At 47.5% G+C, this 21,436-nt stretch overlaps 1 protein-coding gene across 3 annotated transcripts in view; it reads right to left on the bottom strand.

The window, feature by feature from the left end:
• SNX29 (sorting nexin 29) overlaps window positions 1-21,436 on the bottom strand; it is a 566,190-nt gene that overhangs the window by 499,768 nt on the left and 44,986 nt on the right. For 2 of the 3 annotated variants that reach the window (XM_061152859.1, XM_061152860.1), the window contains exon 4: window positions 19,655-19,779. The exons of the other annotated variant lie outside the window; for it this stretch is intronic. In XM_061152859.1, the coding sequence (XP_061008842.1) occupies window positions 19,655-19,779 (125 nt within the window). The remainder of the gene's footprint in view (window positions 1-19,654; window positions 19,780-21,436) is intronic. 3 annotated transcript variants of the gene reach the window in all.

Genomic DNA, 21,436 nt, shown 5'->3' with positions numbered 1-21,436 from the left:
GAAAGCTAAGAAGTGTGTTTTTATCCATAAAATAGTTATCACGTCGCTTCACATCCTGCCTTTTTTGTCCATACACACACAGATTTTCTTCATAGGTGTGATTCTAGCATATACCTAATTTTGTGACCAACCTCCTTTACTTAACAGCAGTTCATCAGTACTTTTCAATGCGGTCGATAATAATAGCAGCAATGACAGGGACAGTCACTGCTCCTTACTGAGCATTAAGTACGTACCAGCCACTGCGCTCCACACTTGCATCTAACCTCTGTCCTCTCGACCGCCAAGGCCGTCTCTATGTCAAAGACAAGGCTGAGACCCAGACAAGTGAAGTGACTGGCCCCGTGATACACAGTTGTAAGTGGGACAGCAGAAAGGCACCTCAGAGCTGTCTCACTGTGAACCATGTCACCATACCATCTTGCAAAGTGAGGGGAGCTCTGCCTCCTTGAAAAGGATCATGTTCACAACTGCTTGATGGACTCCAACCCAGGAGCTAAACAGACTCACTGACCCCTCTGAGAAAGTGACAAGATCTTTGAACCTTCCTTCCAGAAGGACGTGAGTACGCACATCTCCATAAACTGGACACCAGGCTGCTAAGCTCCGTCTAAAATTGCAATTCAGCTCAGGAAGTATGGACTGCCTTCCCCCTGGGAGCCATGTGCTGGGCGAAGCCATGGGCCCCGAGGTAGACAAGAAGGACGTGTGGCTAACAAGCTTCTGATCTCGTGGGCAGGACAACAGGTGAGGAGGTCTTCAGCGGGATGACTCTGTGCAGGTCCCTCAAGCACGCTAAGCTTCAGACTCCTCTCTCTTAACAGAAGCCCTGAAGTGTAGACTCCCCCAGGGTTTCTGGGGTAACTGGAGAAAAGGGAGATAAAACACTGAGCGTGACGTCCAGCCCATGGTGACCAACCACTGTTTGCTAAATAATTACCTTCTTATCTGAGAGCATACAGGTTGTTTCCTCTTTTCCTTTTTTTTTTTCACAGCATCTAAATGTGTACATATGTACAAGTGTGTGTGTGCATTTGTGGATCAAGTCAATCTCTGAAATCATTTCAAAGAAACATCCCAAGAAGGACTGGTAAAACCACCAGCAGAGTGGATCGCTCAGAATGCCTTCTCTCAATCTCTAAATGCCAAACTAACCCCCTTCTGAAACCCACTAGTTACTTCTTTAAAATTTTATCTCAGTTGCAGCATGTGGGATCTAGTTCCCCGACCAGGGATCAAACCTGTGCCCCCTGCATTGGGAGCATGGAGTCTCGGCCACTGGACCACCAGGAAAGTCCCCCGAAACCCGTTAGAGATCAGTCCAAACCACACAAATGCGTAACTTTTCTTTTAACATGTTTCCTATTTAAAAGTTAAAATTTTTTCTTTTTAAAAAAATTGGCCTAGGCAGCAAAGTGTTGCATGAAACCACTCTGAGTCAATGTCTGTACACAAAGATAAAATAAAGCGAAGGAAGGCTTCTACTTGAAGCCTCTCTCAGAAACCAAGACAGGGCATTTGCTGAGAGTATCACTCGGGGCCAGCCGGCCAGCCAGCCAATAACTTGCATTGTAACCCACCAGACAACCAGCAGTACATCCAGCACGACTTCAGTCCAGAGACTCTCACCTGCATCCTGTCTTTTCTGAAAACTGCAGTCATCTCCCTCTGACCTTGAAAACACACGAACCACTTCAAAGTGTGTTTTCGCCTTTCCATTTCGTAAATTGCTTACCGCTCCGGAATCTTTCTAAAGCTCGCCTGAGTGATGCGGCTGCTGATCATCAATGTCCCAGCAGGGCTCCGCTCCCACCGCCAGAATTAACGTGGTCTATTTAAAGCGCAGCTCACCTGCCACTTAACACCTGCAGTGTCCATAATTTAATTGGGGCGTATACACTGATTGCTTACTGCTTCAAACCGGAGGCTGATTCCAAAAGCGGGTGAGGGCTTCTGGTTCTCCCAGCTCCTGAAAGCCATCTGCTGACAAGAGCAAGAGCCAGGAAGGGAGTACTAAGGTGAGCTACCTGGGGGTCCCTGCTGACAGAGGATGACAGAGGATTTTTGCCAAGTTTCAATGCTAACCGATGCCAATTCAAAGAATGCACTTTGGCGGACAAAAACCCTGGCTCAAATTCTAGTTCAGGTCTTGCGTGACCCTGGGCAGCTTATTCTGTCCTTCATTTTCCTCATCTGTAAAATGGGGATAACTACCTGCCGTTGAGGTTTGAGATGAGGGGGAAACAATTGAGAAAATAAAGCATGTGTATGAAGTACTTCATGGCCAAGACAGGCAAACAGCAAGTCTTGCCCTTTCTTCTGGCCACTGTACCCCTCTTTCCCAGGGGATCTGTGTTCCATCTGGTTCTCTGTAAAGGGCCTTTAGCACTACCAACCACTGTCTCCCACAGGGCTCGGCAGGTGACCCGGGCTGAGCAACGACCTGGCCACAGCAGGGCGGGTGCCTCAAATCGCCTTACTCAGCACCCCCTCGTTCTGGCCCTGTTTGACCTTTTGTATGACTTTCGTGTGACCTTCGTGTGATGGAGTCTTTTCCATATTTTTGCTTTTTTAATATTATATAAAAACATGATGGATCTTGATTGCTGAGGGGTTTTGGAGCTCCCTGCAATTCTGTGCCTAAAGTGAGTATTCCCCTGGCCTCACCCTGGACCACTGGGCCCTCCCCACGACCCTACCTGAACCACTGGAAGAGAGGCCTTGTCTCCTTTCAGAGTGAAGTCAGCAGACAACAACCGAAGGGCCAGATTCAGCAGCCCCATCGCTGTGTGTGCAAATAAAGTTTTACTGGGACGCCGTCACATGCATTTGTTTACAAGTCATCTATGGCTGCGTTCCTGCTACAAAGGCAGAGCTGCTAGAAACACTTACAGCCCACAAAGCCTAAAGTACTGTACTCGCTATTCGATCCCTTAAGGAAGAAGTTTGCTAACCTCTGTGCTAGAGGTAGGAACTCTAATAGCCATGTCAACCTGGCACTTCCTGGGGCCACTGCACCCTCTCATGTAGAGTGGCCCACCTGAAAGAGAGGCCAACCCAGAGAAGCGGTGATGAGAGAGACCCAGGGACAGATGTGGGGGATCCGTCTGAACCCCTGGATCCGGCTCCACCCCTAGTCTTCTTATTGACTTGAGTCAGGAAGTCCCTCTTCTGCTTCGGGCTGTCTGTGAGTCTGGCTGTCACTTGCAACCAGAAGCAGCCTAATGCGGGGAGCACGGGCGTGTTCTTCTATCACCTGACAATCATTTCGGGGGGACCCACAACATGCCAGCCTCTGGGGGGAAGACATCCCTCAAAATTAAACAAGAAACAGGGCCTCCTGCAGCAGTCCAGTGGTTAAGACTCCACCTTCCAACGTACGGCACACGAATTCAACCCCTGGTCAAGAAACTAAGGTCCCACATGCTATGGGGTATGACCGAAAACCTTAAAAATAAAATTAAAATAAAAAATAAAACACAAAAGCACCACTCAACAAGAAACAGAAAATACAAGACAAGGAGCTAGGCTCCCCATAAACAAGAGACACGCTGAGTCTGCAGGTGCAGACAGGGGTTGGAAGGCTCTGTCGTGGGCAGGACATCCACCCTCCTGACCTTCACCTCACTGTCTCAGATTGCTGTCGCCACTCCACTGTGGTTCAGGCCCTCAGTCGTGTCCAACTCCCTGCGACCCCATGGACTGCAGCGCGCCAGGCTTCCCTGTCCTTCACTGTCTCCCGGAGTTTGCTCAAACTCATGCCCGTTAAGTCAGTGATGCCACTCAACCATCTCATCCTCTGTTGCCCCCTTCTCCTCTTGCCCTCAATCCTTCCCAGCATCAGGGTCTTTTCCAATGAGTTGGCTCTTCTCATCAGGTGACCACTCTGGGCCTCACATTCACAACTGAAGCAGAAGAGAGACGTTAAGATAGAGCCAGCTCTATTACCTCATTTTTTTAGACAAGGATAAATGCACGCAAGAGAGTGAAGAACATATCAAGACCGGCTAAACTGCTCATGAGCTTTGACCTAGAGAAGGACACCCCACTGCCCCAGACACAATCAGGGCTATGATAAGCCAAAGAAGAAGAGAGGGATGGATCTTTAAGTAGGAAAGCAACAGAATCAGCCATACACAGTATCACCCATTCCAGGAACAAAAGGCAAGCCGAGTGCTTCCACGTTTCCACCTGAGACCTGGGTGACCACAGGCATCCTCAAAGCCCAGTCACATCTCGGTGAGCCTGACGACAAGACACAAGCGTGCTGGTAAAGCCGGGTTCCCAGTGAGGGGCCGTGCCTTTCTCACTTGGCCATGACTCAATCAGCCACAAGGCTGCCTCCTGGAACTAGAACACAGGGACTGGGCTTTGACCACGAAGAACACATGATAAAGACTCATACAAAATATGTAAGCTTGAAACTTTTTTTGCTCTCTTAAATTGTGGCAAAACATACATAAAAAAATTTACCACTTTAACCATTTTAAGTGTATAATTCAGCGACATGAAGTATATTCACAAAGTCATGCAAATAACACCACTATCCATTTCCAGAACTTTTTCATCATCAAAACAGAAACCTCACAGCCATTAAACACTAACACTCTCCCCATGCTCCCCTCCCACACCTCACCCCCCGTAAACCTCGATTCCACATACTTTCTCTATGAATTTGACTATTCTGGATTCTACGTATAAGTGGAATCACACAACATGTGATCTTTTGTGTCTGACAGCTTTCACTTAGTATGTTTTTAAGGTTCATCCATGTTATAGTAAGTAGCAGCATTTCTTTTTATGACTGAATAATATTCCATTATAAACAGTATGGGCTTCCCAGATGGCTCCATCGTAAAGAGAGTCTGCCCGCCAATGCAGGCGATGCCGGTTTGATTCCTGGGTTGAGAAGATCCCCTGGAGAAGCGAATGGCAACCCACTCCAATATTCTTGCCTGGAAAATCTCATGGACAGAGGAGCCTGGTGGGGCATGATCCATGGGGTTGCAAGAGTCAGACACGACTGAGTGGCTGAGCGCAAACATACACACACAGTAAACACCACACTTTGTTATCCATTCACCTGTCGATGCACGTTTGGGTTGCTGTTTCTTCCTTTCGGCTCTTGTGAATAATACTGTGAAATTTTGAGTCCCTGCTTTCAGTTTTTTTAGGTCTGCATCTAGGAATATAATTGCCAGATTGTTTGGTAAATCTAAGCTTAATTTTCTGAGAAACCATCAAACCATTTTCCATAGTGGCTATACCATTTTACATTCTGAAACTGAAATTAACTCTGTTATTAAACTCCCTTTCAGTTAGCAAAACAAACTTGCCAGTAAAGGCAACTTAGCCACTTTCCCAGTTTTTTTTAATTGCAATAAAATTCACTGAATATAAAATTCAGCATTTTAAAGTGTATAATTCAGAACTTGATGCATTTTTAAAGGATAAATAAACACACGATGATCTGAGATTGCTTTTGAAGACTTCAGTAGATTTAAATTTAAACATCCCTACTGACTCTAAAGAACAAGTGCCAATTATCTTGGTGGGGGTGAACGGAAATTACAGAAATAAAGCAAGGAAAAGAGGGTCAATTGGCACTTACTGCCCAGACGGGACCTGGCTGCCTGCTCCCTCTCCGCCTCACCTCATCCCACTCTCGCTGTCACTCACCCTGCGACAACCCCCCGGGTCTCCTGGCCGGTCCTCCAGACAAGCCAAGCTTGCTCCGTCCCAGGGCCCACCCAGCCATGAATACAGAAATCACACAAGCTAGCCCACTGAAGGAATTTCACATAAGACATCTGTTACAGAGACCGTGGAAGCCAAAAAGCAAATAGGAGATACCGAGGGAACCCAGAGACAACTGATGTCAGACAACCAAACCATTTTAGACTTCCTGGGTGGTCCAGTGGTTAAGAACTCCATGCTTCCAATGTGGGGGGGGGGGCGGGCACAGCCAGTGCAGGGGGACACGGGTTCGATCCCTGGTCAGGGAAGATCCTGCATGTCATGTGTCATGGCAAAAAAAAAAAAAAAGGACCCAACCCTAGAGCCAGAGGAACAAAAGGTAGTACCAGGGGACACAACCGTGGCTGTGGGTACCAGCTGGACTGTGGCAGAGGGACCGAGGGGTAAAGTGGGGGAACAAGGCAGGGGGGACCTCCATGGACCACAGGAAGCACTGTCACTGCTAGAGATGCCCCCACACCCCAATCAAGCTGTTTCCCTGTCTTCTCACCTGCCCACCGCATCACCACCTCCCACTGAAAGGATGGGCTAGAGGGCCTGGGAAACAGAGCTTGCTGGGGAAGGGCAGGGAGTCAATAGAAGAGCAAAGACATGGCTGACTGCTGCAGGAGTGTGTGTCTGTGTGTGTGCAAGAAAATACTTTACAATATTGTGGTGGTTTTTGCCGTACATTGAACTTGTTGACCCGCCTGGGGTTCCTCCTCCCAGTAACAGGACGGTTAACCCCCTCCCTTCCTTGGGCTCTGTTCTAATGTCCCCATCTGACTACTCCATAGAGAAGGAAAACCTCCACCATGGCAGACTGCTGGCGGCTCATCTAACTCTGTCCTCGCTCCCACCTGAACCCACAGACGACCACACGTCCCAGGCTGCTGGACGGGGGCCACGTGCCTCACGGGGGCCGCACCTCCCTGGCGCCCTCCGCCGGGCCAACTCGCTCATCTCTGGGGGCGGTCTGGCCCTGGGAGCAGCTGGCGTCTGGGTTCCCAGCTCTAACACCTCAGCCAGGCACAGCTGGCCCTCATCCCCATAACACGGGGGTCTACGCAGCACCTCCTTCATGCTCCCCGTGGGAACCTCCTCCAGCGCTTTCCAAACCTGTGCTGTGTTTGCTCCTAGGGGTGCACTCCATCCTCCGTGCGAGAGCCACTTTCATGCTGACAGGGTGAAGGACCCACGGAACCAACAGGCTGGATAATAACTCCAAACTGACAACCCTGAGCCCAGGTTTGAGCCTTTTGGAAAAAAAAAAAAATTGTATTTATTTGGCAGCATCAGGTCTTGGTTGTGGTATGCTGCTGCTGCTGCTGCTGCTGCTAAGTCGCTTCAGTTGTGTCTAACTCTGTGCGACCCCATAGACGGCAGCCCACCAGGCTCCTCTGTCCACAGGATTCTCTACGCAAGAACACTGGAGTGAGTTGCCATTTCCTTCTCCGTGGTTGTGACATGTGGGATCTTAATTCCCCAACCAGGGATCGAACCCACATCCCCTACGTTGAACGGCAGATTCCCGGCCGCTGGACCACCAGGGAAGTCTCCGGGTCTGAGACTTAACATACAGGACATCAAGATTAAACACTTCTGAAACAGCCAGAGGTCCCCTCTGGCCAAGAGACACCAGTCTGACTACAGCAGATCCTGATATGTGCATGCTAAGTTGATCAGTCGTGTCCATCTCTTTGTGACCCCATCGTCTGTAGCCTGCCAGGCCCCTCTGTCCATGGGATTCTCTAGACAAGAATACTGGAGTGGGTAGCCATTCCCTTCTCCAGGGGATCTTTCCAACCCAGGAATGAAACCCGTGTCTCTTATGACTCTTGCATTGGCAGGCGGGTTCTTTACCACTAGCACCCGCCTGGGAAGCCCCAGATCCTAATATCCTGGGACGATATTTTGTTCCCCTTTCTAAGTGGCCACTGGCCAAAGCCCTCATCCACCCCGGTGGTCAAAGACCCTCCCCAGGACCCTGTGGACATTGCCCGAATCTAGCCTCTCACTGGCTAACAGCTCACCCATGGGGACAGCATGTTGGCTCCCTCCCTAAGGCCAGCATGTCCCCACCAGCTGTTGAACATTTTTATTGCCAATGGACATCTTCTCTGCCCCTTCAGCAAACATCCTCCCAATGTCTCTTTCACCAGACCTAGCTAATTTGCAAGTTTGCGAATTCAACAGAGAAATACAAACAGGGAACTGAAAACATGACAGGGATGGAAGGGTGGGGAGGGTGGACTTCCCCTCACGATCAAAAGGATGGGCCTGGGGTTCTCCTGGCACAGGCAGCTTCCTCCACAAATAATTTTCTACAGAAATGAAATTGCTACCCAAGGTGACGTGGTGAAGCAAAATATAAACTCAGATTTGATTTAAATGCAATCAACCATTTTCAAAAATCCCCACCAAGGATCACGGGAGTTGGTTTCTCTAATTTCAGAGTTGGGGCTATATTAATACCATCTGCTTTCAACTGTGAAGATGTAGACAGAAGGGGGCGGAGCTTGGCACCCCAGGAGAATGAGCAGCAAGACCTGAAGTCCAGGTCCTCGAGTCATTAATCCGAATGCAGTCTTTTGATGGTCAGGTCCTTCTAGTACACTGGAGCTGCAACGTGAGCAAGAATGGGACCCAGCCCCTAACCACCGAGAGAGGGAGACAAGAAAACAGGTGGCATCATACTGAGGTTTGTCAAGAGGAGGACTCAGGACTACTGGGGGGGCGGGGCGGGTGGCAGGAACCAATAGGAGGGGCATTGTCAGGCTGAACTGGTGGGGAGCTTGTGAATGACTTTGAGAGATATCCAAAACTTCAAGAAAGAAGAGATCAAAACCACCATATCACCTGGCACCTGGCAGAATGGCTATCATCAGAAAGAACACAAATAGCTCTTGGGCTCAGACCTAAGTGGTGGCAACCTGGCGAAATGCACCAAGGAGGTCAGAATCATGGGCAAATATGGGACCCGTTATGGTGCCTCCCTCAGGAAAATGGTGAAGAAAATGAAACCAGCCAGCGTGCCAAGCACACCTGCTCCTTCTGTGGCAAAACCAAGATGAAGAGACGAGCCGTGGGCATTTGGCGCTGTGGTTCCTGCATGAGAACAGCAGCTGGTGGTGCCTGGACCTTCACCACCACCTCTGCCGTCACAGTCAAGGCTGCCGTCAGAAAGAAAACTGAAGGAATTAAGGACCAGGAGAAGCACCACCATTTAATAGTGTTGCTAGCTTCCCAGGTGGCACTAGTGGTAAAGAAGCTGGCTGCCAATACAGCAGACGCAAAAGACGGTGGGTTGGATCCTTGGGTCGGGAAGATCCCCTGAAGAAGGAAATGGCAACCCACTCCAATATTCTTCCCAGGAGAATGCCATGGACAGAGGAGCCTAGTGGGCTACAGTCCATGGGGTCACAAAGAATCAGACACAACTGAGCAACTAATACCTTCACTTTTAGCCAATAATAAATGGGTTAATTTGTGTAACAAGATTTTAAAACACACACACAAGTAACAGTGTTGATGAAGATGAGGAGAAACTGGAACTCTTATGTATTACGGAGAAATTAGGACTCTTGTACATTGCTGGTGGGAATTTTAAAAGAAGCATCCAGTATGGAAAACAGTATGCTGGCTCTTCAAAAAAGCACACACAAAATTACCGTATGATCCAGCCACTCTGCTTCTGAGTGTGTACCCAAAAGAACTGAAAGCGGGAACTTGAACAATTATTTGTACACCTATGTTCGTGGCTGTGCTTTTCACAATAGCCAATAAGCAGAAGTAACCCATCGATAGATGAGTGGGTAAACAAAGTGTGGTCTATCCATGCAATGGATTATTACCTAACCTTAAAAAAGAAGGAAATTCTGACACACACTACAAATGCATGAATCTTGACATTATGCTAAGTGAAATAAGCCAAATACAAAAGGACAAATACTACATGACTTTACTTATATGAAGGACCTAAAGTAATCAAATTCATAGAGACATAGATTGGTGGTTGCCAGGGGCTAGTGGGAGAGTAAATGGAGAGTTGTTATTTAATGGGGGTGGCGTTTCAATTTGGGAAGATGAAAAGGTTCTGAAGATGGATGGTGGTGATGACTGTATAACGTGAATGCACTCAATGCCTTTTAACTGTACACTTAAAAACGGTTAAGTTTTAACAGTTAAAATGGACAGTTTAATGGTGTGGATACTTTTTTGATCTTTTCAAGGAGATCAAACCAGTCAATCCTAAAGGAAATCAGTCCTGATAATTCATTGGAAGGACTCATGCTGAAGCTAAAGCTCCAATCCTTTGGCCACCTGACGTGAAGAACTGACAGATTGGAAAAGACCCTGATGCTGGTAAAGATTGAAGGCAGGAGGAAAAGGGGACGACAGAGGATGAGATGGTTGGAGGGCATCACCAACTCAATGGACATGAGTTTGAGCAAACTCCGGAAGATGGTGAAGGACAGGGAAGCCTGGCATGCTGCAGTCCATGGGGTCGCAAAGAGTCGGACACAACTGAGCGACTGAACTTTATGACAATTTTTAAAAGAGAGAGAGAAAAAACAGAAGTTTGAGTGGTTTCGGGGAAAGGAGGAGGAGGAGGCGGCTGGGAGGAAGCCCGGGGGCTGGCCAGGGGACCTGGGTGAAGGGTAGAGCCATGCACTAATCAGGGAACACAGGAGCAAACATGGGGGTGAGGGTAGGGATGACGACTCAGGCATGGAGACTTTGACAAGCCCTTGGTACATTCAAATGAAGACACTCAAGAGAAAGACCAGGAGCTGACCTGCGGGAGATATAACCTAATCAACACACAGACAGCAATTTTCACCAAGAAATTCAGAGAGTATGTGTAGAAACAAGAGTCAACAACAAAACCCAAGGATACATACATGCTAAGTCACTTCAGCCATGTTGGACTCTTTGCGATCTCATGGACTGTAGCCCACCAGGCTCCTCTGTCCATGGGATTCTCCAGGCAAGAATACTGGAGTAGTTTGCCATGTTCTCCTCCAGGGGATCTTCCCAACCCAGGGATCGAACCCGAGCCTCTCATGTCTCCTGCACTGGCAGGCAGATTCTGGGAAGCCCAATCCAAGGGTAAGTAATATTTAATGTCTGAGGGTGTAGAAGTGATACGCCAGGAAGGACCGCAGAGAAGTAGAAAGTGTGCCAGGAGGCTGGGCCATGGCATTACAGAAGAGAGAAGAGCAAGCATCAAGGTCGGAGGCGACAAAGGCTGCTGAGCAGATGAGGGAAAGTACATTCAAGTTTACAAGACGGGCATCCTGATCATAAACGTGCCTCTGGTATGGTCAGAATCAGGCCTATCACCTTGTAACAGACTGCCAACACATGACCTGATGGTGATCTACAAGAACATCAAATTCCAAGGTAATGCCATTGAAATGCCACTTTTATAATTGAATGGGTCCCCTCAAAATGCATCTATTGAAATTCTAACCCCCAAAGATGACAAAATTACGACATGGGGCTTTGAGTGGACTCTTACGTAATGAGCGTGGAGCCCTCATGAGTGGGATTAGTGCCCTTATCAGGGCTCCTTCCACCACCTGAGAACACAGTAAGAAGGCACAGGCTATGAACTAGTAAAAGGAAGTAACTCTAGAGTGATCTTGGCTCAAGGGACCTCAGGAATCATGAGACACAGTACTACACACACTGAACGATGCCCTTCCTTCCAACCAAAGGATATTTATTGAACATAATTTTATTGAAGAACCCATATACTTCTAGACACCATGCTAGGAGCTGGAAAGTCAGGAGGAAGTGAAACAGACATGGTGCCTGGCGCTCCCGGCATTCACCATCTAGTGGGGTAAATGGACAACAGACCTCTGAACACAATGGGTGTGACAATGGGTTTCGGTGGCATCCTCTGACCTTTGTTCTCTAAGACAGGACTTTTCTGTAAAGACCCACTAGTATCTACTTAAGACTTTATGGGCCACATGGCCTCAGTCACAACTTTTGCCTAAAAGCAGCCACAGACAGTAAACAGATGAATGTTTGTGGTTGTGTTCCAATAAAACTTCATTTAGAAAAACAGGTGGTGGGATGTGGTTTGCTGACCTCTACGCTGAGTGATCCTAATGTACTCAATACTTACTGCTTAATTTATTCACAAGTTCAAACTGGGGTGGTCGTGGTATTTCAGAGAGTCCTCTTTCTGGAAACAATACGCCATTAAGAATAAAATTAGGAGCTTCAGGGACTTCTCTGGAGGTCCAGTGGCTAGGACTCCAGGTTCGCAATGCGATGGGCCCAGATTCCATCCCTGGTGGGGGAACTAGATCCCACATTCCACAACTAACACCAAGAGCAGTCAGGAGCTTCAGAATCACAATCATGTAGGCCTGAATAGAAATTCCAGCTCTGCCACTTTTTGGCTCTGGTACATTAATGAAATTATTTCATTTCTTTGAGCTTAATTTTTTTCCATCTGTAAAATGGGGATGCTATTATTCACTCTGCATAATCATTTCAACAATAAAATGGAAAAATGAGCACAGTCTGACAAACCCCCTAGGTCACAGAGATGCTCAACATGAGTCACGAGCAAACACTAAGAAAGCCAGGCCTGTGGTTCAAAGCAAGGAGCAGAAAACATCCAGGTGTCATTTCTGGGATGAATGTGTTTGAATGTGCTAATCACATCATTCCTCCCATTTCTGGCATGCAGGCTCTAACTTAAGTTGTCTTGCTTAAGTTGTCTTTCTCTCTCATTTAAGTTAGGATGATTTTGGATATGAGTAAAAAGAAATACAACTTAAAGTGCCTTAAAATATTAGGGAATTATCTCACATAACACTAAGTCCAGGGTTGGTTGATTCAGTAGCTCAGTGACACTATCAGGGGCCAGGTATTTTCCATTGTTCTGAGCACCCATCCTGAGTGTACTGACTTTCGTCTTCAGACTTTTTCCATCCTCATGGTCATAAGATCACTGCCACAGCTCCAAACATCACACAAGTCTTACACAACAACCCATGGCCATAAGATAAGCAAGCCTTTCTGTGTCTGCATTTAAATTGCAAGAGGCCTCCTCTGAAGCCTCTTGGCAAACCTCTCCTTCCTTCCCTTTGGTCAGCATTGCATCTCATGCCTACTCCTAAGTCAACTACTACAACATGGAATTCATTATGGCTGGCCTGATCTAATCCAGATTCAGTCCCCCTGCAGCCAGCCTCAGGGCTGAAACTGGTGGCCGCCCAACATCAGAACAAAATCAGAGTTCTGTTAGCAAGAAAGAAGGGACTGCAGGGTGGGGAATTACCACTGTCTGCTGTAATTATTCATGCTCACTTGCATAACTGGAATGGAAAAGTTAAACAAACTGCAGGACCAGACTTGGAAAGCACAGGTTCCCATCTCATCACCAGCAAATCAACTGTCTGAGCAAACAAACCCAGTCACTTGTCAAAGTCAGAGGAAGTGATTCTACCAGGCACGGCAGGCTCTTATTTCTGGGGTCTGAATGCTAAAGGAGACACACCAAGTGACCTTATTCCAAGCTTCTCTGGGTCCTGTGTAACCCAACTAACTGGAGAGTCTATTCAAAGGGATCACAGTTTGGGATGTCCTCCACGACACAGCTGAGCTGGCAGTGTACTTGCTAGAATAATGTTTACCTTACTAACATTTCATAGGGGGTGAAATGGGGAAAAACTCCCCAAGTCATAAACAAAGAGAAACCTGAATTCTAAGCTAAAATCAAAAACAAACAAAATACACACCAGTCAGAATGGCTATTATCAAAAAAATCTACAAACAATAAACGCTGGAAGGGGTGTGGAGGAAAGCAACCCCTCCTACACTGTTGGTGGGAATGTAAACTGGTTACAGCCACTATGGAGAACAGTAGAGAGCTTCCTTAAAAAACTAAAAACAGAACTACCATATGACCCAATAATCCCACTACTGGGCACACACTGGGAGAAAACCATAATTCAAAAAGATACATGTGGCCCAATGTTCACTGCAACATGGTTTACAACAGCCAGGACATGGGAGCAACCTAAATGTCCATCAACAGAGAAGCGGATAAAGACAACGTGGTATCTACAGACAAGGGACTGTTACTCAACCATAAAAAGAATGGAACAATACCACCTGCAGAGACATGGACAGACCTAGAGACTGTCTCACAGAGCGAAGTATGTCGGCAAGAGAAAAAGAAATATCGTAAATCAACGCTTATATATGGAATCTAGGAAAATGGTATAGATGAACTTATTTGCAAAGCAGATACAGAGACAGATGTAGAGAACAAATGTATGGATACCAAGGCAGGGAGATGGGTGGGGTGAATTGGGAGACTGGGATTGACAAATATACACTACTATATATAATAAAATAGATAACTTATAAGAACCTACTGTGTAACACAGGGCACTCTACTCAATTCTCTGTGGTGACCTAAAAGGGAAGGAAGTCTAAAAAAGACGGGTTATATGAATATGTGTAGCTGATTCACTCTGCTGTACAGAAGAACTAATACAATATTGTAAAGCAACTACACTCCAATAAAAGTTAATTTAAAAAGCAAACAAGACAGAAACACCTAACAGACAGCAAACTAGGGAATGGGAGACATACAACATATAGGTAGGGATTAAAATCATCACAAAACTGAAGGAAAACTGCCTGCAAACTCCCTTTCCCAGACTACAGCTGATCCCAGGAGGAAATCCAGGTACCCGACTGGTATAAAAGTAATTGAAGATGGTCACGCACAGAGAAGGCCCATTGGGCCACAGGAAAGGGCACACAACGGAAGCACCATTCAAGGACATACCGTCAACTATGGAAGATTCGCTTGAACCAGACCAACTTCCCCAGAAAAACAACAGCAACTGGAAAAGCCAGAGTTGTTTAAAAAAAAAAAACAAAACTGAAGTCCTGGGAGCTCTGCAAAGACAGGAAAGACATGAGGAACTCAGATCCCAAAGAGAAGGGAAGTCTATAGACATGAGTCCTAACTACATGGAGAGCCAGGTTTTGCTCTGAGGTTTTTTCCAACTACAGAGCTTCTCTGGTGAGAAGTTAAGAGGAGCTTTCAGAATTCCCAGAGTCTTAAAAAACAAAAGAAAAAAGAAGAAGAAGGAAATAAAACAGAGTTGAGGACCTGCAGATGCAGAAGGGCACTGGTAAACATGTCAACTCTGTCTCCCCAGAATTCAAGCCCACGTGGAGCCCCAGAATGTGACTCTTTGGGGGAAGGCTCTAGGCAGATGTCACTAGTTGAGAGGAGGCCATACCGGAGCCGGGGAGGGGGAGGGCGCCTGGTCTGATACAACTGGTGTCCTCCTAAGGAGAGGAGGGGACACAGAGGGACAAGGACACAGAGAAGGAAGGCCACGGGAAGACAGAGGCCGCGACGGCAGTGGCAAAGCTACAGGATGAGGGACGGCAGGGACTGCTGACCAACACCGCATGCCAGGAACACACCCTCCCTCAGAGCCTTGCAGAAGGAACCAACCCTGCTGACACCTAGATTTTGGACTCCTGGCCTCCAGACTGTCAGAAGGGAAATTCTCTCTCTGTTGTTTTGAACCATGCACGGTGTGCAAATTTGCCAATGGCAGCTCCAGGAAGCTGATATAAGCTGGAAACCCCAAAAAACTACACCCTGGAAATACACAGGCCATCACAAATACTAAAGCCCAGGTGTGAACCAGCTTGATCCTTGACTGGACTAAGTGGATCTCCCTCTGCCCTAACTGTCTGAGAAGCAACAGTAAATCCTCTCTGGAGAAAGAGAACACCATCCCAAACTTCAAAGTATCTCTACTCTTGTTCATACACAACATCTGGCATTCAGTCAAAAATAACCAGATACTGTGCAAAGACAAGAGCGTATTCAAAAACGGAACAAAAACAGAAAATAATGGACTTTTGGCTACAGCCCGGTGAGAAGGTTAACAAATCCTCGCCCTGAAAGCAATGATAAAGCTGGACAAATCTGACACAAATAACAGTAACTCCAGAAACTGGCTTCAGTGGCTTACAACCTGGGAGCGGTTTACTCTTGAAAACCGTTGAATTTCTGATAAGAAGAGGGGGAACAGTACTAGCCGCTCAATGATAAATGGCGGCCAACATGCCATCTCGAGGGTCAGGGGCCACAGGGAGGGGCGCAGACTGCAGTGGATGAAGCACCTCTGGCCCACGGACAGAGGGCAGGGGTGCTGGGCCCCCAGCAGAGTCAACTGTCAATGTGGGCCCAGAGGCGCAGGTCCCCAGGTTCAAGAAAACCTACACATCCATATCTCCACATAAGATCTCATAACTTTTCAATGTTGAAATCTTAAAAACAAATTTTTAAACACACTCCACAAAGGATTTCCCTGGCAGTCCAGGGTAAGACTTCACCTTCCAAGGCAGGTGGTGCGGGGTTCGAGCCCGGTCAGGGAGCCTAGATCCCACGTGCCTCGGGGGCCAAGAAACCAGAACATACACAAAATAAGCAGTATTGTAACAAATCAATTAAAAAACACACTCTGCGAGGGCACCGACTTCCAAATTCAGCCCTACATGCAGCCTAACCCCCAACAACCAAACGCAGCAGGCATGCCCCTGGTAGACTCTCAGTATTATCCCACTATTGTGATTTCCAACAATGTCATTTTGTTCAATCATTACGCTGAAGTTCAGCTTTTCTCTCTTCATTTAGTAACAGAGCTAATGCAACAGCCTTGTGGATTAATTCACCATTACTCATTCTCTCCTGTCACTTTCAATTCAGTTAACGGAGCTGGAGAGGTCCACAGAGGAGCAATAACGGGCATCAGGCCGGCTGCCCGAGGAGGCGGGGAGCAGGGAAGAGCCAGGAATTTTACATGGGTCTGACCTGGGCTGGAATCCTCAGCTCTGCCATTTACCAGCTGTAGATGGGAACTTGGGCAACTTATTAACTAACTTGAGACTCTGTATCATCGTTTGAAACACAAGGACACCATCACCTACCCTGGAAAGTAACTGGCATGTTATCACCATGTACCAGCTCGGGCAGATCAATACCAAGGCCTCAAGCCCCACCACAACCCTACAAGGCAGATCCTGCTACGATCTTTATTTTACACAAAAGGAAACAGAAGCTCAGAGAGGAGATGTCCCAGAGATCTTGTGTGTGACAAGTCAAGGAGTGGGGCTTTCAACCCTGCTTCCCGATCACTAAGCTATGCAGCAGGCCCAGCCCCGCAGCCAGGAGGGACAAGAGAGCCGGACAAGGCTCATTTCTGTCTGATCCATCTCTTAGGATTTCATTTTCTCCATTCTGCCTGGCAAGGCCATTCCAACGGCTTTAAGAACGACCATAAAAAGCCATTGATCTGATCTTTCCCAACTCTCAGCAGCTGAAAAAACACCTGCCCACCCCCCATGAGGTTTTTAATCAAACATTCAATGGCAGGAAAGAGGTTTTAATCAGCCAAGGACCATCCTGCACCTGTGAATGGTTAATTACTGCTGCAGACAATGATGACACAAGCCCTTGGCAGCCACTCAAGGGCGAAGCTAGTCTGGTCTTTGCTTCACTTCTAACCAGCCAGGAGACTGTGCAGCACACACTCCTCAGCAGAAACAAAGCCAGAGGCCACTCGCTCGTCAGCATCTTTAAGACGCGAAGGTAGAAATCATGCTAAGATGCAGGGAAACAGTGAGAATGTGAAGGCTGGAGATGCCTCACAAACGTGTAGGTGCTTCTGTGATCATCAGGGCCAAGTAACAAAAAGACAGGAATTCTAGTCTGGGTGGGAATAGAAAGAGCCATTCTATGGGGTCAAAAGGTCAGAGCCTCAAGATGGGGTGAGATGGAGAAAGAGGTGAGACGTGTAAAGGGTATTTAGGAGAAGGTAACTGGTTAAACATTTGGCGGAGGTTGCGCGTGTCTCTGAAATGAAGCAGGTGCTTCACATGAGGTTATCATGTGAAGCCTCCTGACAACCCCCCAGGGAAACGAGATGCTCTGTCTTTACAAGTGAAAATGGAAGGCACGGAGGGGCATTTCCCCAGGGTCATGCCAGGCTAACCCTCGGAGTTTGACTCCAAAGCCATGGTTGCCTCTGCCATGCCCAGAACTGTCCAGAGCCTTGTGGTCCATTCCACACCAGTTTCTCCAAGGAAGCTCCCCAAAGACAGGTAAGAAGGAAATAAAAAGAAAGAGGGGCCAGCAAGCCGGGGGGGACTCTCGGAAAAGCCATGTCCTCAAATAGCCATCAATCTGCCCTAGACCACCTCCACACAGAGCTCAGGGAAGCGTCCTGGACATAAGATGCCACCAAGGGATTTCCCCGGTGGTCCAGTGGCTAAGACTCTGCACTCCCAAGGCATGGGGCCCAGGTTCAACCCCTGGTCAGGGAACTAGATCCCACATGTCCCAACTAAGAGTCTGCATGCCGCAACGAAGATCAAGGACATCACACGCCACAACTAAGATCTGGCTCAGACAAAATTTTTTTTAAGTGCCACTGAGACTACTGAGGCTGATGTTCAAGGTGGCCAAGGTAGCTAGCCGCAGGTTCTACAAGGACTGAGGCCCTTGATGCTGGCTCTTCTCTGAGCTGGCCCAGGAAGGCAGAAGAAAAATCAACAGTGCTAGGAATCCTTCTTGCAGGCCCAAGAGGAACCACATTCATTTCTGAAAAAGAGCAACTGGTGAGATGAACAGGATCAAAGACGTGCTGGAGGGCTGAGAGAAAGGGAAAGGGAGATATGCCAACATGGGTGAGAGGGAAAGGCAGTCGGCAGAGAATTTCCAGACGGCTCTACCAAACATGGCCAGGGCTGATTTCTCAATGTGAAAGGAGGCAGAGGAGCAAAGGTGACACGTTTTACTCAGCAGGGACACTGACATCACAGCAGCAAAATTCAGGAATTCAAGGAGGCACCCACAAACGGGGTCTTAAAGAACCTGCTCTTCAAAATCGGGGTTGTGGGGGGTTTTTATACAACATGATACACTTCAAAGTTCAGATCCAGGGACGTTCCTGGTGGTCCAGTGGCGAGGACTCAACGTTCCCAATGCAGGGGGGTCCCGGGTTCGATCCCTAGTCAGGGAGCTGGATCCCACATGCCACAACTGAGACCCAGCACAGACAAATAAATAAATAAATATTAAAAACAAAGAAGTTCAGATCCTGACAGAAACCAATATTGCAATTGTCCTTCAATTAAAAATAAATTAATTAAGAAAAAAGAAAAAAAAAAGTTCAGATCCAAAGCAAACCATTGAACAAATGATGGCTGCACCGCAGAGAGCACAGATGAAGATCCCGACCACTCGCAGCGCTGTCCTGTGAGCTGAGCGAGTTAATTTATATGAAAGACTAACAACATGCCAGGCTGACACAGAGTACCCATGGGTGCTAAGAGTTATCACTAGGAGCATCATTCCTGTCATTCAGAGACACAGGAGCACAGGGCAAGGGAAATGCTGTCACAACTTTAAAATGGACGGTGGTAGAATTCTAAGCTCCGAGATCTGCCTGATTTCTGTCACTGTTACTGAAGACAGATTTAATTATGAAATGCTGTGCTATCCTTGTGCATCAAATCAGAACAGATTATTCACTTCTCAGCAATTGCTACACCACGCTGGCAAAATAAGCACCTCAGTGGCAGGCCCCCCCGGGTCCCTTGAGACCACAACACGTGGCTCTGAGAATTCTGCACAAAGGGTGACTTCCTTTCAATTAACATGCTAGACAACACAGGTACTGACTGCCAGTGAGACATCCTTACCGTGGATTTCCGCATCACCACGGGCCTCCCGCCCCCAGCAGTCCCGCACAATGACTGCCTTGCTTGTTACTAAAACATAAATAAAAATTAAAAGGGCAGAGAGGAAGGGATATGCTCTGGGGTTCACCCGGCCGAGCAGTACCTGTTTCGGTTTTGCTGGCAAAGCCTGCTGCCTGTTTGATCGCGGCCGCCGTGAGTGCTAACCCTCGACTCCTCTTCAAGCCGTGCTGCAGGACGGCTTCAAACTGGGCACACAGACAGGTTACCCTGCAAGAGAACCAGTGATTCATCAGTCCACCCCGGGAAGGGAGAGAAACAACCAGGGTGGCGGCCGCATCTCCCTGGGGAGTGAGTGAAGGAACACACTAAACACCAGGATTTACAGGCAGGCAGCTGACATGTAGCTGACTCCCCACTAGCTCTCCCCATCTATGTTCCTTTCAGGTTAACTCGGGGCAGCCCCGCAGTCCAGCCCCTGTTCATCAGACTGGTGAAAGCACAGTAACAATTCACAAGAGACAAGGGGAAATGGAGTTGGTGCCAGCCAGCGGGGGTGGGGGGAAAAAAAACCAATTTAAAAACAAATCAGTGGTGTGTAGGGAGGGGTTGGGTGTTAATCTGTATCCAATTCACAAGTTTCAACTCTAATTCATATCATGTCCTTTATGAAACAAGATTATCTTCTAAGAGATTGAATTGGCAGGTCTGCCAAATTGGAAACATTGTGTAATTTCATGGCCTGTTACATACCCTGAAGAAATAATGTGAATTCTGATTCTTGTTCTTTATTTTGTTGTTAAGAGATTACATTGTTGAAGGCAGATCTGGAGTTGATGGAATTTTCAATTAAGTTATAATTACTGTGCATTTAATTGAATTTATTTCTCAATAACCAAAGAAAGGGGAGTTTCAGGACCATGTTCACAGAGATGAGGTCACCATAACCACACTCAATTCCTAACAGTCCTCCCAGGGCTCCCAGGCCCTCAGCCCAATTGGATCTGTGGACCTCAGAAACGCTTCCCTTTGTTCACTCAGGCAACAAACGTTAGGAAATCCTGAACTTGTCCCAGGCGCTGTTCTAGGCTCTGAGGATATAGAGGTGGGAGTGAGACAGGTAAGGTCTCTCTCTCTCCCTTAGCAGGGAGAGATTCACAAACAAGCCAGACAGATCCTACCAGTTGATGAGAACTTAGAAGGAAATAAAACAAGATGAGGTGGCAAATACAGCCAAGGCAAGAACAGGCTTAGATGGTGCGGCCTGAAGGGAGGCAACCCTAGAGTCATGACCTAGACTTGACAAGAGGCAGCAGGCTGGGCAGAGGGGTGCAATGCAAAGACCCTAAGGCCACCACCAGCTGGCTCATCCCCGCCCAACTGCAGGCATTTCCTGCCCCACCCACTCCCACACCTGTAGTAATTATACTCCAAGTGTTTATCACTGTGGGTGGTAAACATTTTCACATGCATGATTTCACTAGCTCCTCCCGTGATGATATGATTGGGGCAGGTATCATTACCTGCATTTTACATGTCAGGAAACTGAGGCTTAGAGATACTTAAGAGCACATATTAAGTATGTAATTAACAGCAATATCCGTACTCCATTCCTACCCACTCCCACGCTATCCAAGGTAGTTCCCACTACACTCCATACCATGACAAACAAGCTTTATTCTAAGACAAAAGTCCACTTTCTCCCATATGCCACCTTTACTCAAGTGTTCTGTCTATACCAGGAACCCCTAACACAGTATCAGCAAACACACAGCACATGTATACTGACTCTCTAGTCTGTGCCTGTGGCAGACATCACTAATCCATCCCAGCATTCCAGGCTACTACTGCCAAGGATCAAAGTGAGCCCTCCAAAGGAAGGAGTCCCTTCTTGCATCCCAAACCTAACACGTGTCCTCACCTACAC

This window comes from Dama dama, chromosome 10 (assembly GCF_033118175.1).
Source record: "Dama dama isolate Ldn47 chromosome 10, ASM3311817v1, whole genome shotgun sequence".
Lineage (NCBI taxonomy): Eukaryota > Metazoa > Chordata > Mammalia > Artiodactyla > Cervidae > Dama > Dama dama.
This window is presented reverse-complemented; position numbering and strand designations above follow the sequence as displayed.